Raw genomic sequence first — 16,798 nt, 5'->3', positions numbered from 1 at the left:
GATCTATGGCTATCCGATGGCCGAGCTATGACTAAGCTATGGCTGGATAGTAGCCGATATGGGGTTGATCTATGGTCGACCTATATCCGACCTATGATCGATTTATGGTCGATCTGTAATCGACCTGTTAAGTCAGAACACGGTTTATTCGAATGGGCTCGTAGCCGTGTTCTTTGTGTGTCTTTACAATTGCATCGACCTCATTGAAGGTCGGCCTGTTTCTGGACATAGACACCTTATCAGGCTTGGGTTTTTATTGGGCCCATGCTGGTTAAGTAGAGTTGGTCCATTCCATAAGCCGACTTATCGACTTGTCAATTTTCCCCCCAACAATTATAAAAGTTTTGTAGCCTGTAAAAATGATCATTCACCTTATTTCTTATGTTATGGTTCACCAGATATTTGACTAATACCTTAAAATGGACTGCATGAAATAGAATAAATACATTAAGGTGGGCCCCATGGTAAGGGGGCGTAGCCCTGGGTGAGGCAGGGGCTCATTCTTCCTTTTAACTACCCGGGTGGGGTACTTAAAATCAACTCTGAAAAGTAGATGTACGATTGTAGCACTAATGGCCAAAACATCAGTTTACCCTTCTTTCAGGTGAGTCACACTAAGGGGGTGTTTTTTTTTTTTTTTAGTACACCCCACTGTTAGTTGACACTTCACTGTTAGCCACCCCCATTAGGGCTCGATGCCAAGACTTCAATGTTGAAACGAGGTATCTTTCACTCAGTCTACCACTTGAGCTATTAATCAGGGTGTCATTAAGAGGGTGTTTATTTTCTTATTTATAGCTGAAAATAAAAGTAAATAAACAATCATTATTTTCCATAAGAAATGCATGGTAGCACACAGCCAGCTTTGATTTGACTTGACACAAATACCAAAAAAAAATTTCAAAATTTCGCAGTGCCCACCATGATATATGTGTCTGGTCCAAGTTGTGCATTCATCGTAACAGCTCGTTTTAGGGCATAAACTGAAAATAAAGGCAAATCCAAAGTGCAAGTGTACCATAACACAAGAAACACGGGAATTAAACACACATCATTGAAAACTACTCGTGAGCCATAAGAGTTTTGCATCCAGCTGATATTTGTGTTTTTCCTTCATTCGTGTATGTGTGATCATAGGTTGGATCATAGGTACAAAGCAATGTGGGATCCACGGATGGCTTTGCATTTCAACGATGAATGTCAATATCTCCCTGTTTGCTATGGGGTGGTCCAATTGAGCTTATAATCTACTTATTTTTTTTCGCACAAGCGCTAAAATGATTTGATAAAATAGATAGACAGCATGGATCGATCACATACATCACGGTGAGATCCAAAAATTTCACTTAGCCATTCCTACCTTTTTAACAAATAGTAAATTCAAAAATCGAGGCATAATTACCTGGTATATTTCCTCCAACCAAACAATAAAAATAGGTTATAATTACCTATTCATCACAATTTACAATGTTAAATAGGAAAACAAACCGGCCTACAAGAAATAATTGGGAGAGAGCCATCCTTGATATTTATGGGCCCTACCATGATGATCATGGGAAATCAACTCTAATTATTAGATGCCACGTCGAAAGTTAGACACATGCCCAAACATTAAGTCCAGTCATTATTCCAGTGGGTAAGGTGAAAAAGAAACAGCTTTGAAGGCGAGTGTTGCCACATGCATGGTTTCCAATCTTGTGGTCCACGTAAAATACGGATAGAATTGATTTTTGGGCCTGGGGCGTAACATGGGGCGGCACACCCAATTATTAGGGTGTATTTTACATAAACGCCATGGTGGGTCCCACCCAAGCTGGAAACCCAACTAATTTCTTGACAAAACGAAATGCCCATCCCACCACTCTCTCTCCAACCTTCTGCCAACCTCGGTCTCTCTCTCTCGGGCCTTCAACCCACCATTCCTATAGCATGGTCGACTTCATATTTGGATCTTCTTCATTTATGGGCTCATGCCCTAAAATGATCTTGCAAAACGGATGGGTGGCGTGGATATAAAATGCATAAATCAAGGTAGGCCCCACCATAAGGGCTTGGATGAGGCGGGAGGCCGCACGCTCTCCTTGTCTTCAGTGCCGTCTAACCTAGCCGGTCAAAAACATCGGACGGTCCTCTTTCAACAAAGCAAGTGTCCACGAATCAGATTTTGAGATTATTCAACCGTGACTGAGCTACAGTGGGTTCTACAATTCAGTCGGTTTACCTTGCGTATAAATGTAAGCCACGTGTACGATTTCCGGTCGCCTGTGTATCAAGCCTAGTAGGCTACTGGAGTACCATATAACTTGTGGATAATACAGCAGAAGGAGACGAGGAGCCGCAGCAGCAGACGAGAGTAGAGAGAGAAAGGAGACGAGCAGCAGCAGACGAGAAGAGAGAGAGATGGAGAAGTATTTCGGGAACCCGTACAGAGGAGACCCGGGGGTTCCGCACACCGATCCGGACCGATTCGTGAACATTTGGATCGGATCTTTCGCCTTCTCTGCAATCACCTGGTTCAATCCCTACATGTGGCACCTCGCCAACGCCTACAAGTACTCTCTCTCTCTCTCTCTCTCTCTCTCTCTGTCTTGTATTCTGTTTTCTAGGGTTTCTGTATCTGTCTTTGCAATCCCTCTTCGAGAGGGCGGATGGGGTTTTATTTATTTATTCATCTCTCTCTGCTTTGTTTGTTATGCTTCAGTACGAATTTTCATGGCTTGTTAACCGTTGGGATTCATATTTCCAGCCCCAGCAGTGTTCCAGGTGGGGCCTGACTCTTGGGCCCGCCTATTTCTGCGGTTCATCCATTGGGCCTAGTTCTGGGGATGGGCGATGGCCCTGTATTTCCCATTGGCTGATGCTAGTGGATTCTCAGGGGGTTTATTGTTTGGTTGGAATCGTTCGATGATGGGACCACATCGTCATCATCATCATCGCCTTATCCCATCTTTGGGGTGAGTGTATTGTTTGGTTGGAATCGTTCCATGATGGGACAGCCACATCATCATCGCCTTATCCCATCTTTGGGGTGATTTCGAACTGAGTTCGAGCTTGGCTGAGCTTCACTCGACTCGGATCGAACCAGTTTGGTGACTCGGTTACTTTGATATTGATGTTGCTCACCAACTGTTTGATGAAATGACCCAACCAAGTGTTGGCTGGTGGCAAGGAAGGTATGTATGTGAAACAAATACTCCTTTTTCTTGATCTTCATGTTGCCTACGAGGTGTTTGATGAAATACCTGTAAAAACCGCTGCCGCTGTTTTGCAAACAGTGAGAATTCGAGATGCAGTTCATGTGTTTGTGAAAATGCCGCAGAGGCGAACTCGGCTTAATGTTGGCCCGAACTCGCCCGAGCTACTGACCGAACCGAGCCGAGCTGCCCAGTCAGGCTCGAGGACCGAGCCGAGCCAAGCTCGAGCTGGGGTCGGCAAGTGGGCACAGCTCGACTCGGTTCGACTCATGTACACCTCTAAGGGTATCCCATGAAGTTGCATAATCTCCGTGAGGACAAAAATCGAATATGCTCCCCCTTTGAGTCTTTGGAAGATCTAGAATGAAGTCCATAGAAATGTCCACCCATGGTGTGGATGGGAAGTGGTGTATAAAGGCCAATGTTCTGCATATGACCTTTCGAGACTTGACAATATTGTGCTAAGAACCGTTCGGCATCATGACACATGAGGCCAGTAGTATTTTTCCTCCACCATGGCCAGATATTGTGCTACGGACTGTTCATCGAGTGATTGCCATTAATTGCTGACATATTTAGCCACCTAAAACAACCTTTTTTCTCTTCTTCTATTTTCTTTTTCTTTTTCTTTTTCCTTTTTCTCTTTTTTGTTGTGATGCCAAATGAAAGTATGTTCTTGTAGAAAAGCCATCCATTTCTCATGATGAGCACTCAACTTCTTCTGGAAGTTGAAATATCTCAAACACCTCACGATTTGAATATAGATGAATTTCCAATGAATCAGGTAATGCCTCCAATATTGTAGCGTCTAGACCACTGTACAGAAGTCGAGGTCATATATGGGGTACTTCTTTCGTGCATAAGTAAGCTTCTTTCTAAAGAAAGCAATTAGCTTTTCTTCCTGACTTAACACCGCGCTAATGCCTGCATTTGAAGGTCGCTTTCCACTTTAAAGACTTTATTAAAGTTTGGAAGTGCAAGAAGTGGAACCTCCATTGTCATCTTTTTTATGGTACTAAAGCTCAGGTCCGCCACTTTAATCCATTCGAACTTGCCTCTATGCATGCAACCGGCTATAGATCCGACAATTGTATTGACATTTCACATAATTCTTTGGTAAAATGTTGTCAAGCCGTGGAAATGGAACTTTGAAAGGTTTCTTGAGGTTGGCTATTCCGTATGGCCATGGTTTTCTCTTGGTTAACCTTGATCCCTTCCGTAGACACAATATATCTAAAAATACAACACCATTGACAAGGAAAAAAAAATATTTTAAAAAAAAGTTAACATACAATGACTCCCTCCGTAGTACATCAAATATGTGCCGCAAGTGGTCAGGTGAATAGATGAATGAAGGTTAAAAACAAAAATATCAAACAATTAAAAACTTCCCCATTAAGGGGTGGAGTACCTTTATCATCAATCTCATGAATGTACTTGCACATTTGAAAGGCTGAATGTCATCACAAGCCACTTGTACAATCCATCTCGAGTCCTAACGACAGTCTTCCACTTGTCCTCAGGCTAGATACAAATTTGATGATATATGCTCTTGAGCAGTGTTGTCATGTGCGACCGCATATGCACATCCATATGCAAATCGCATATGCGCATATCCATATGCAAATCGCATATGCAATCATGGCACATATACGATCGCATATGTGGCATATGCGAAAATATGTGATTGCATATGCGATGTATGCGATCACATACAACATATGCGATCGCATATTGGCCATGGCACATTGATTTTTTTTTGCAAAAACAACATTTTGCGTATAAAAAGGCTTCCAAATCTCCTCCATTTGCAATATTCTCACTCCAAAACTCTCTTACTCTATTTTTCTCTTACATTTCTTAATTTCAAGTGCTCTTAATCTTTCTCTATCTCTCTTGTATTTCCTACTTCCAAGTGATCTTAATCTCTCTCTCTCTCTCTCTCTCTCTCTCTCTCTCCCCTACATTCCCTCTCTCGTGGAAGTTGGAAGATCAAGATTCAAGCACTTTCAAGTTTCAAGGAAGATAGCTTGTTGATTTTCTACAATAATAAATAAATAGCTTGTTGATTTTGTTGTTACTTTTTGTTAACTATATTGTTAAATGTGGATGACTTGATGCTTAATTGATTTTATCTCTCTTAAATGTATTTTAAATATGTAAAATTAGTTATCTATTAACTTAGAAAAGTTCTCCTTAGTTTCTTATATATATATATTTTAAATTTCCATATATATATATATAAAATTTTCAAAAATAAAATAAAATAAAAAAAATACGCAGTCGCATATGCGATTGTGCGATCTCACATGATTGCATTTGTGATTCGACAACATTGCTCTTAAGGTCGATTTTTGGAAAGATCTTCTCTCCATACAAGATGTCCAATATATCGTTAAATCGTGTAATAGGAAAATGATGTTTGATAGTAATTCGATTGATTATGCGACCGTTCTCACACATACTCTAAGATTCATCTTTTTTAGGGGTTAATAATGCAGGACAATACATAGTGATACGCCTTCTCGAATTAAATCCTTTTGTAACAACTTGGTAACCTGTTTATGTAGCTTGACATGTTCCGTTGAACTCATTTGGTAGTGTGCGAGGTTTGGGAGGCTCGAACCTGACACCAAATCAATGCAGTGCTGAATGTTTCTTATAGGAGGAAGTCCAACAGGGAGTTCTTCGGGCACCAAGTCATCATATTCATGAAGGAGCTCTTGTATAGGAGGTGGAATATTTGATTGTTTTGTGCCTGTTTTAGCAACTAAGCCATAATGATGCCAATTTCTTGCTTTCCTCTTTAAACTTTTGTACACTGAATGATTTTTGCCGCCCCTCTTTATTAGATTTAGGTGTTGGACGGTGTTTCATTGGGTGCAATGTGATATTAACACCATCATTGATGAATGAATCGGTGTTAGTTTGAGTAAAATGTACCCTATCAGTCCCACAACCATGGTCTTCCCAATAAAATGTGGCATGCATCAATGGGAACCATGTCACACCATACGTCATTCTCGTATATAGATCCAATAGAGAAGGAAATTAAGCACCTAGAGTTAATAGAGACTTTACCTCTTTTTTGAACCGGCAAATCTTGTATGGAAGTGGAGAGTGCTTGACTTGTGGGGAAGAAGAAAATGGAGAGTGGAAGCTGGTACAGGGGAGGAAGGAGTAGAGCATGAAGGGGGGACACAAAATTGACATCTCTAGTTACCCAAATCTATTCGTTCAGGGATATCCAGAAGGCTAGTTGCCGGTTAACTTTTCTAGGGTTTTTGGTAAGGCTGGTGCTGTGATGGACGTGGTAATCCCCAGAGTCAAGGGTTCTGCTTTGTCACGCGGTTTCACCTTCATTCGAATGAGCATAAAAGAGGAGCTTCTCTGAGCGATAGAGTTGCTTCATGTGGAGAGTTTTGGAGGATTGAAACTACGAGTGTAGAAAGCCTGATTCAGACCTAAATTAAAGATAAAAGTGAAGAATAGTTTCTTTGCCGATCCGAGACGGCGGTTCGAGGGGTACCTGGCAATAGCCACGGGATGTTGAGCGAAACGTCCTTGCAGTTGCTCCTCGCGAGTTGGGAGGGATGTCCTTCAAGGAAGTCATGGCTAGTAAAATGGGAGAAAATGTCAGGAAGGGATTCAGGAGGGGTCTCGTGTTCGCCTCATGTACAAAATTAGCATGCTGCTTGATGCAGGACAATTAACCACTTGCTCTAAAAGCTCGAACTAATAGAGCATGTTGAATTAATTCCTTTATCTCATAGCCTAGGCCCAAAATCTATGGGTTAGGTCCTTAGCCGAACCCTACTCGTGGGCCCCAAATCCATGGGTTCCGCCTCATACGGGCTCCAAATCTATGGGTTTCATGGGTTGCCCACCCAGAGTGTGCCCCCGCGTCCCACAGTCCACCCTACTCGAGCTCGGTATGAAAATGCGCTCGCATTAATCACCCCTGGTTAGGAGTCTCGAACACGAGACCTCCCACTTTGATACCAATTTGATGCAGGACAATTAACCATCTGCTCTAAAAGCTTGAATTGATAGAGCATGGCGAATTAATCTATTTATTTCATAGCCCAGCCCCAAATCCATGGGTTAGGTCCTCGGCCGAACCCTCCTCGTGGGCCTTAAATACATGGGTTCCGCGGGCCGACCACCTTGAGTGTGCCCTTGCGTCCCATAGGCCACCCCACTCGAGCCAGGTGTGAAAATGCCCCCCCATTACTGCTCCATCGTTGATGACGGTCTTTATGGGGCACCGAATCGTCTCTCAAATCCTCGATTAAGTATTTTCTAGACTTTTAATGCTAGTGTGTATGCATTGGACATATTAAAATAATCTTTGAAAGCTAATTCATTTCTTATGTCCGGGTTAAGACTATTAAGATATTTTGAAATATTTTGATTTTCATATTTACAAAACCCTGCCCGTGATGTCAATGTATGGAACTCCTCGATGTATTCATTTACTGATATGTTTCCCTGACGTAGGTTGTGACATCTTTGATAGAGGTTATGGGCATAAGTTGTGGGTAGGGGCTTCTTTTTTTAATTTCTCTTTCATCTTTTTCTAAGAATTTACTTTTTTCCTTTGGTGGAAAACTTCATAACTACTAACTTAATCTTCCGATTTTCCGCGATTTCCTTGTACTTGAACACCTTTTCCACCTTAGCCAATCGATGAAGTCATCAATATGCAAACGACCATAGAATTCCGTAGTTGCTACCTTAATTTTGGGCTCTTTCTTATGTTTCAACAACCAAACGACATGTGCTCCAACTTTGGTCTGTGGATTTTCTTCCATGCTGTAGCTCTTCCACTTGATTGGTGAGATTGCCTAACAAACGTGTGATTTGGTTTACTTGTTCTGTGAATGTGCGGATCAATTGGGTTATTTGCGTTAACTCTTTCTGTGTCACCCCCTTTGAAGCTATTAGGAGGATGTTGTAGAGTTGAAAATCCTCAACGATGACACCTCTGATGCCAAAATGGTGTAACCTGGTTATTGATTCTGTAAGATGTTGATACCTGAATCGCAAGAATGGACAATGAGTACACCCACACGAATGTTTGAGTAGAGAGGAATGAGCAACTTTATTCAAATTGATATTTCTCCTTATAATGACTTAAACAGCCTGGGCACATGCTCATTGGGGCTAGCCTGATGAACGGCTGTTATCTCACACAAGTGGGTGTGTTTTGTGAATAGAGACAAATAGAGTGACCTTTGCAGTTCACTTCGAAATAGTAGACGGCTTTGATGTGAAAATCATACTATTCAAATGATTCGAGATGTTTGGTTTTTGGGTTTTTCCCTGTTGAATGTGAACTGCCATCCATCTTTTCAACTGTCCATTTCCATGCTATTGGTTTATATGGTTAGGAATGGAGACAGTTGAATTTCACTAGATAGCCTCATTCTTATTTATTTATTTATTTAAATTTAAATTTTTAATTTTTTATAGTTAAAAAAGAAGAAGAGATAATAGCAAATTTTATTAAGCCCCTCACATAAGTGAGAAAATATTACAGCCTGAAAGAGACAACCTAGACAAAAAGAGTATCTGCAGAGATGACTTTCACATAAAGAGCTCAACTAGAAGCAAAAAACTTAACTTTCCCGATGATGTCCTCAATATCCGCCAACTCATTCCACAAACGATGACTGTTCCCAGCACCCCAAATTGCCCAGAACACAGCCATGATGATCAACCTCCACTTTTGGAGCCTTGCCCACTCCACTGCCATGCCATGCCCAAATAAATCATCCACTGACTTCAGCATTACCCAGTTGACACGGAGCAAGCACACAAAATGCTCCCATATTTTCGGAGCAAACGGGCAATGAAGAAAAACGGTAGTCTAGTGAATAATGGCAGATGAGAACATCCCATGATATAATAGGGTAAGCTCCTAAGCTGGCATTAGATGAGACCATTATATGAATAATGCTTGTCTGATTGGAATGAATTCCCTTAACAACAAGTGGGATAAACATGTTACAGCACCTTGCTGCCAAGCTCTTCCTCTGGGTAGTATGAAAAATAATTTTGATGGGTGTTCCTTTGGGTTTGGGAACCCAGGGCTGCAGGCATTGGAGGTATTGTGAAGGATAGCGGGTCTGTTTTAGCTTCTTTGAAAGGGCCAATTGGAATTAAAGATTCAAACTTTGCAGAATGTGCAGCTCTCATTCAAGCAATCAGACTAGCTGTTAATTTTGATTTGTTTCCGGAGATTATGGAAGGGGGCTTGAAGAATGTAATCCAATGGGTAAATCCAAGATATTCCATAGGAGGTTTGCATATATCATGGATGAAATCTGCGATCTCTGTGAAAGTCATGAGGTTGTCTTCTCCATTGTCCCAAGAGAGGCTAATGGTGAAGCCGCAGATCTCGCCGAGAGTGGTGCCACCAGCTCTGTGTTCCAAATTGAGGACCTGCTTAATCTGAGTATATAGGTAGGGCTGTCAATGGGCCAGACTTGGGCCTAGAAAATGCAAAAAAATTGAGTAGGCCTGGCCTGAGCAGTTCAAAATCTGGCCTGAGGCCTGGCCCGTTGACAGCCCTATATATAGGCTAGTGGTGTACTGGTGTGTTCACCTCGGATCCTGTTTGCCCCTACGCCTTGTAATGTTGAGGTTGGGTGTTGTGTTCTGTAAGTGGCTTTCTGTTTTCTGATAGAGTTTTTTCTCATTCATTAAAAAAAGAGGAAGAAGGGAAAAAGATGATATAGTAGGGTATCCGAAATAAGATCAATTTGTAGGTTTCATGCATACACTCTTAATAACTAATAAATTAATAAATAATGATTAATACTCGATATACTGTCCTGTCTGCTAACATGTAAATATGTGACTATTTACCAGCCATCCTTCAACTTTCAATCATTTGAAGGGGCATTTAATCTTGACTCTGTTGATGATCATCTTCATGTTAATGTGGAAATATGGATGTTTTTGTTGATTGTTCAGTATATGGATTCTCTTCATGATGTGCAGATATTAGCCAACCCCATGAATGGGAAGCTTTTTTTTTTTTTTTCCTTCTTTTCTTTTTCTTTTTGGGTGCATTTAGAGTGCATGCATCTCAAAACTATACAATGCGTGTGACGAGGGAATTACTTTCCCTCAGGGCTTGAGTTCGCACAAGTGGGACCTACATTTTGATCATCCATACCATTGATCTTATTATGGTTTCCTGCAGATGGACTCTGCCCCGAAATTCCTAATGGACAAACCTAACCCATTGATCTGTGGTCTGAAAGTGAAACTGTTTAGAACAAAATACTGCAAAGATCTGCATTTGAAGGAAATACAAGATAGGATGGCTAGGATCTTCTGATCTGGGAGAGTTTTCATTCATTCTCTATACGTGGTGGGGATCCATCACATTAATGGTCTAGATCACCAATCCATTATCCATGGCCTCTACGTGTAGAGTAATGCTTGTGGATATCATGCATACTCTCTTGCAGACAATTCTTTTCATGTCAGATACTTATAGGCAGGGCTGTCAATTGACTGGGCAACCCAATGGGCCCTTTAAGGCCCAGCCTACGCTTGGCCAGGCTTGGGCTCAACATTGCAACCGCTAAGCCTGGGCCTAAAATCGAAAGCCTGGGTTGAAATAATGGGTTTGGCCAGGCATGGACTGGCCTTTAATGAGGTTTGGTTAGTCAGTCTTGGGGTTAGAAACTAAAGCCCAACACGGGCTTGAGCCAGTCTCGGGTCTTGATGGAACTAAGTTGGCTGGGAACAGGTTTACTCCAGCCTGGACCAGGCCCAGCCCATTGACACCCCTACTCACAGATTCTCTCCTCTCAGGTACAGATCTTAGTTTCCTTTTCCCTTTCTGATGTACATTATCAATGCAGCTGGCATGACCGAGCAATGATATTTGAACAATACCATTGGAAGAAAGCAATGAAGAAGGGGGAGCCGTATCAGTTCAAGGTGAGTTCTGAAGTTCTCATTGTGTTGCACTAAATATTTTAAATAGCTATGCTATGTAGCATGTAGCTTATGCTACATAGTGTGGCTCTTAGCCTTAATGTTACGTAGCTTAGCCTTAATGCCATGTTGCTCATGAAAGTAGCTTAAGTCATGTATAGCCTCCGCTAAATGATAATTTGCACACATTACACACTGCATAGCCTTAATGCCATGTTGCTCATGAAAATAGCTTAATGCCATATGACAAGTTATTTTCACTACAACATTAAAATCAATTAATGTTTGCAACGTTTGTTACATTTTTCTATTTACTATAATATTAAGATCGATTAATGTTTTCAATGATTTGTTACATTTTTCTGTTTTTCAATAAAAAATAGTTAATCTTTGCAATACTTTTAGTAAAATAATGTAAGTAACAATATTAAATCAGTTCTGTTGCTCTTTTCCTTACCTTAAGTACCCTTTCCTATCACTTTAGGTTGCGTTTCATTGCACCAAAAATCATGAAATTTTGTTAAAATTCATTATTAATCAGTCTAATTTGGTGCAGAATATTGAAATTGGTGCAACCAAGTGCAATCTTGATTAAAAATCTTACGCCTCACACTTCAGGGGTGAACGCTATGCTGTTTGCTATTTAAAACACTGGTTGTAGTTAGTCTTCAATTGGTTTGGCTTCATGACACTTCCCAGGGAAATAGTTCTTTTAGTTCCTAAGGAAAGAGCGTCAAGGTCGAAATGTGATGAGATCAAGAGTATGATCAGTGGTGTGCTTGGGCATTCCTGATTTCAAAGTTGGATGGGATGCACTCATGCTTCTAAATATCATCTGAAACTGAGTTGGCTTTGCTGAGTTGCCTCGGTTTCGGTGGGCAAAGAAACGAGCCACCAGACCATAATGGGAGTGAAACAGGACTGAAGTGGAATGAGTTGTGCCGGTTATGGTCACCAAGCAAATTGCACCCTAAAACAACTATTTAGAACTGTTCACGCACCCCTTGAAATCACAAGGGAGCTGAGAACAGGTTCGCAGAAAAAAGAGCAGGAAATGGAAACAAGGTTTTGATGCTCAATTCAGTGCTTGGCAGGAAGAGCGTGTGTTCAATTTGGTTGAGTTTTTACATCAACTGAATAGTGATGTGGGGAAAACCAAGTTGACTTGGGCAAATGCCGAGTATGAACAATGAGATTTTAAACCACACAATAGAAGCCTGCATGGCATAATTGAGCTTCTTGTGCATCCCAAACACCAATCATGTTATGTCCGCTTATATAAAAACAGTGATTTGGTTATCCATCCTAACAGGCCCTAAGGTTTTGACTCTCATCCAGTCATGAGTCTCTTGAAGGTTAGGGCGAGTTTGGATGCACTTAAATGCCTCCATCACCCAGGGAAATGCAATTCAGCAAGTCAAAATGGCACTAGTTTTTTATTTTTTAGTTTCATCTTTATAAACAAGGGGAGTTATTTGATACTCTGGAAGAGTAAGATGCTTGATATACGGGCACTTAGAAATTGTACACATGGCATACACTCCCTTAAATTAAATGGACTAAATTGTTGAATGCGGAGACACTCCAGAATCAGACTTGACTGAACAATCACCACCTTTGATTTGGTGGATACTTGTTTGCTGAAACAGGACCATGGGAAGGACATGGGTGGAGGTATTAAGAAAAGACTCGATGACCTATGGTTTAACTGAAATTATGGCCCTTGATAGAGTAGAATGGCGGAAAAGAATTCATGTAGCCTAGCCCAGTTGGTTGGGATAAGGCTTAGATGATGATGATAATGATGGGGTTCTTTTGAGTTATATAGAGAAAAAGATGTCTTAGGGTAGGGGTAATATTGTCCTTTTTTCAAAATATGCCAACAAATTAGCAGCTGTTACAAAAAACCAACTGAAAGTGGGTACGTGCAATAACCACAAATTAATGATGTGGTTGTTTGCAAAAGGATTTTTTTTTTTTTTTTTTTAAAATTTATATTTAATATTTTAATTTTTAATGTGGGTATTTGCAAATACCCTATTATTTTGGTAGTTATTTGAAGAACCCCCTCTTTCTTGTTTAATTTGGCTTGAATTATTTGTATGCGGCGTATGCAATGTGGCGTATCATTCATCACACTCTTCCTGAGTGTCCAAGTTTTTCTCTTTAAACAATGGTTTCCAAGCTTTGGCTTCAGGTATGTTTGGTTTCTAATGGAAATTCATGCTAGGGTATTGTTTCCTTGCAGAAATGGTGGGTTCCATTGGCGACAGGTTAGCAGTAACCTGTCGCCAGTTCTCTGGAAACCATGATGAGATACTATACAACTCTTAGCAGTTTCCGGCAGGAGAACCTGCAACTGCTGAGCTGTTGCCTGCGGGACCTGCCATTAATGCGATGAAGTGATACCAGATATCCAACCAATGGGAGCCCTTTGTCATGCAATGCCTTGTTGCTTAGTGATTATTGTTTTTTATCTTTTGCAGTGGAACCAGATGGACAAGGCGACCCGTGACTCTTACTATTTCAACTGGCCCGTATACTTCTCCTAGTTTCAGGCTCTCAGTTGTTTTGCTTTTACTGAATTTCTCAAAGGCACAGATGTGTGCTCATCTTGCAGTGGATTTGATTTGATTTTCAGAACATGAAACATGGTAATATCTTCAGGCATAATTCCTACTCAAGTTTTTCAAAACCGCTCTTGATCAGGGCCATTTTGGATGTTACCCCATCAGGGCCATCCTGCTGCCTTTCATGGGGGCTTGGTGTTTGGCGCCGACCTGCAAAAATTGGCTCAAAATGGAGACCTTTTGTTAAGCCTAGACGCAGTTAGGCAGATTTCGGACCCACTTGTGAGATTCAGGCTGTCAATCAGATAGTCCCCCCTATGCAGATGACCTTGACTAGAAACAGGGCCTATCCACTGCTCTGGAGCGGTCAGCTACAGAGTCGGAAGAAAATTTTGTCAAGTTTTTGTAAGTCATCCTATTGTTACCATCTCCCTATTCTATTCAATGAATGGATTGGCCTGGTTTTGGGAAGGGGCATCCACACAGTGAGACCCACCCTATGAGTGGCTTGGGTTTCAAATACAGTTAGACATTTACCCATGCATGGGCTTTCCAAATGCCCAAAATAGATGTGCTAATAGCAAGTCTGACCTGATATTGGAGAACTCAGTTTAGGTGGTTGACAATTGGTCCATTCACATTCCTAGAGGATCGGCATTCCTAACATGCCCAAAAGTACGGTTCAAGGTATTCGTCGGGTCATGTATAATTTACCATACTTCCGTCTATAGAGCGTTTTGGACTAATCTTGGAAGTTGAAGGTTAGCAAAAATTGCCACAATGTTTTCCATGTGCAATTGTTTGGAAGGAACTTCAACCTTTAGATTTGCTCTAGGTGGAAACGAATGCTCTCCTTGTAGGGGAGGGAATGGGTGGGTTTGAGTCGGGGAGAGGGGGAGTTCCAGACCAAGCCCTATTCAAGCTGCGTTTTATGACCTGGGTCTGGCCTGGCCCGGTCCGAAAGACCAGTGCCCTTGACCCAGGCTGGCCTGTTATTAATATGGTCTGAATTATTAGATTTGACCTCATGTGATCTCCAGAGTATTCTAGATCAGAGTCTGGCTTGCTGTGGACTAGGGGTTGTCTCATCATATTTTAGAAATGCATAATTTTCATATTTAATGCATGAGGGGGGAAAAAAAAAGGTATGAGCATACCTATTGGAACAAAGGATTACCTTACAAATAAAAAACAGAGAATGAACAACTTATGTATTGTTAGCCTAGTGATTTTGGGTGCCTGGTTTTCTTACACAATCAGACGATCCAAAGCTATTGATGGATGTAGTTTCATTTCTTTTAGAACATATCATCTCATAATAGGCTGTTTTTCCAAGATGGTGTGGCCCATTTTAGTGACCGTTTCAGTCAAAACAGGTTGGAACACCCAATCTAATATGGGTTCTAAAAAGTTGCTTATGACTTTTGTTTTTTCCCTATCCTTTTTGTGATTGTTAGTCTTATGTGAAGATTTCATTGTGATGTTAGTAGTTGGGCTTGTTTAGGAGATGAAAGTTTTGAAAAATAAAAAGAAATAGATTCTGCGGTCGGCTACTTATGATTTGTTTGAAATAAAAAATAATCATGAAAATTGATTTCCATTTCTAGGTTTTTACTAAAAACAAGGTGGATTTTGTCCATCTCTTTCAGAAAAAACTAATTAAATGTAGATTTTCAAGTTTATAGTAGACATCTCTCACTACTTCAGCTGACCTTATAACATTTTCATGAAAAATTATACTAAAAATCAAATAATGGAATTATGATTGGATTCTACTTCCGTTGACCTCATAATATTTTCATGAAAAATTATACTAAAAATCAAATAATAGAATTACTATCCAATTATGTAACTTCAATTTCCTAGGGTCTCTTTGGAATCGAGGATTAGGTGACATGGAGTTGCATTTGGTATAATATAAATTCCGTCCAGCATTTGAAAATGATGGGAAGAATTGGATTAATCCAGGTATTATATCATTCAGTCCCAGCAGGAGATATAGTGAGATTTCTGGTGGATTTTAAAATCCACTACATTAGTCGCCCTCACATTGATGCATGGGTTTTATCCATGTAGTTCATCCATATGCGCCTTTTACGTGTGATATTCAAGTTGTATATGCATACAAGTGATCGGCAAATTTACAACTAATCCATTGATTACAATTCTATGGTCCATCATATGCAGGTTTCACTTAATACAATAATTTTCCCGAAGGAAAAAAATCGATCCCAAATGTGGGATTGGACGGTCAAAATACCATGATATTTTCAGGCATATAATCGTTGTGTAATAATAGTGTTAATTCCACCTACCGCAATTCCATACCATCCAATCCAGCCTATTTCATAAGTTTTTCATGCCCATGCGTTGCCTTCTCTCCAAACAAGCCAAAATCAAAGGAGTTCGGGCATAAGAATTTCAGAAAAGGGAATAAATAATAACATTTCATTATAAAATCCCCTAACCGCACGTTTAATAGGAGTGTTCATATATCTAAATTGATGATCAAAGGGTCAAAATATGCCAATCTGAGAGGTTTTCGTGTCCTCTTCGATGTCATGGTCCATATTATGTCAAATGAACAAGTTGTGTATTCTTCGATAAAAAAAAATGGCAGGGTGATGTATCAATTCGGCCAGATGCTTGGCCAACAAGATGCAATTGAAGCAACGATTGGCATCTCTGATGATTAGACGCACCTTTCGACAAAGAATCAAATAAAAAGGGAATTTTACAAAAAATTGATGCCAGCTAGTGCCAGTAAATGGCTTGCTGGTTCAGGTGGGCCATCGTGATGTTTATGTGCAAACCACCCCGACTACTAGGGTGTCACCCCATGTTAGGCTAAGGCTAAAAAATCATCTCCATCTGTGATTTAGGTGGACCACATAATTGGATACACTACAGGATAAAGCTTGCCCTCAAAATTGTTTTCATTATTGTGGCTCATGCGAATCATGGATGGGTATGATTTTTTTAGATATAGGCTAATATTTTGTTTGGATTTCATGTAATTATCATGGTGGGGCCTTAAAAATAAGGTGCAAGTCTCTCTCCCAGTCTTTTCATTTA

General features: G+C 40.6%; 1 protein-coding gene across 1 annotated transcript; it reads left to right on the top strand.

Annotated features, from left to right (window-relative positions):
• Positions 1 to 2,324: 2,324 nt before the first annotated feature.
• On the top strand, positions 2,325 to 13,832 carry LOC131219385 (uncharacterized). The gene is made up of 3 exons (XM_058214491.1): positions 2,325 to 2,552; positions 11,078 to 11,156; positions 13,640 to 13,832. Exons 1-3 carry the CDS (start codon positions 2,401 to 2,403, stop codon positions 13,703 to 13,705), a joined length of 297 nt encoding a protein of 98 aa, XP_058070474.1. The 5' UTR covers positions 2,325 to 2,400; the 3' UTR covers positions 13,706 to 13,832.
• Positions 13,833 to 16,798: the final 2,966 nt, after the last annotated feature.

Source organism: Magnolia sinica, chromosome 11 (genome assembly GCF_029962835.1).
Source record: "Magnolia sinica isolate HGM2019 chromosome 11, MsV1, whole genome shotgun sequence".
NCBI lineage: Eukaryota > Viridiplantae > Streptophyta > Magnoliopsida > Magnoliales > Magnoliaceae > Magnolia > Magnolia sinica.
The sequence above is the reverse complement of the archived record's forward strand: the minus strand, read 5'-3'. Positions and strand labels throughout refer to the sequence as shown.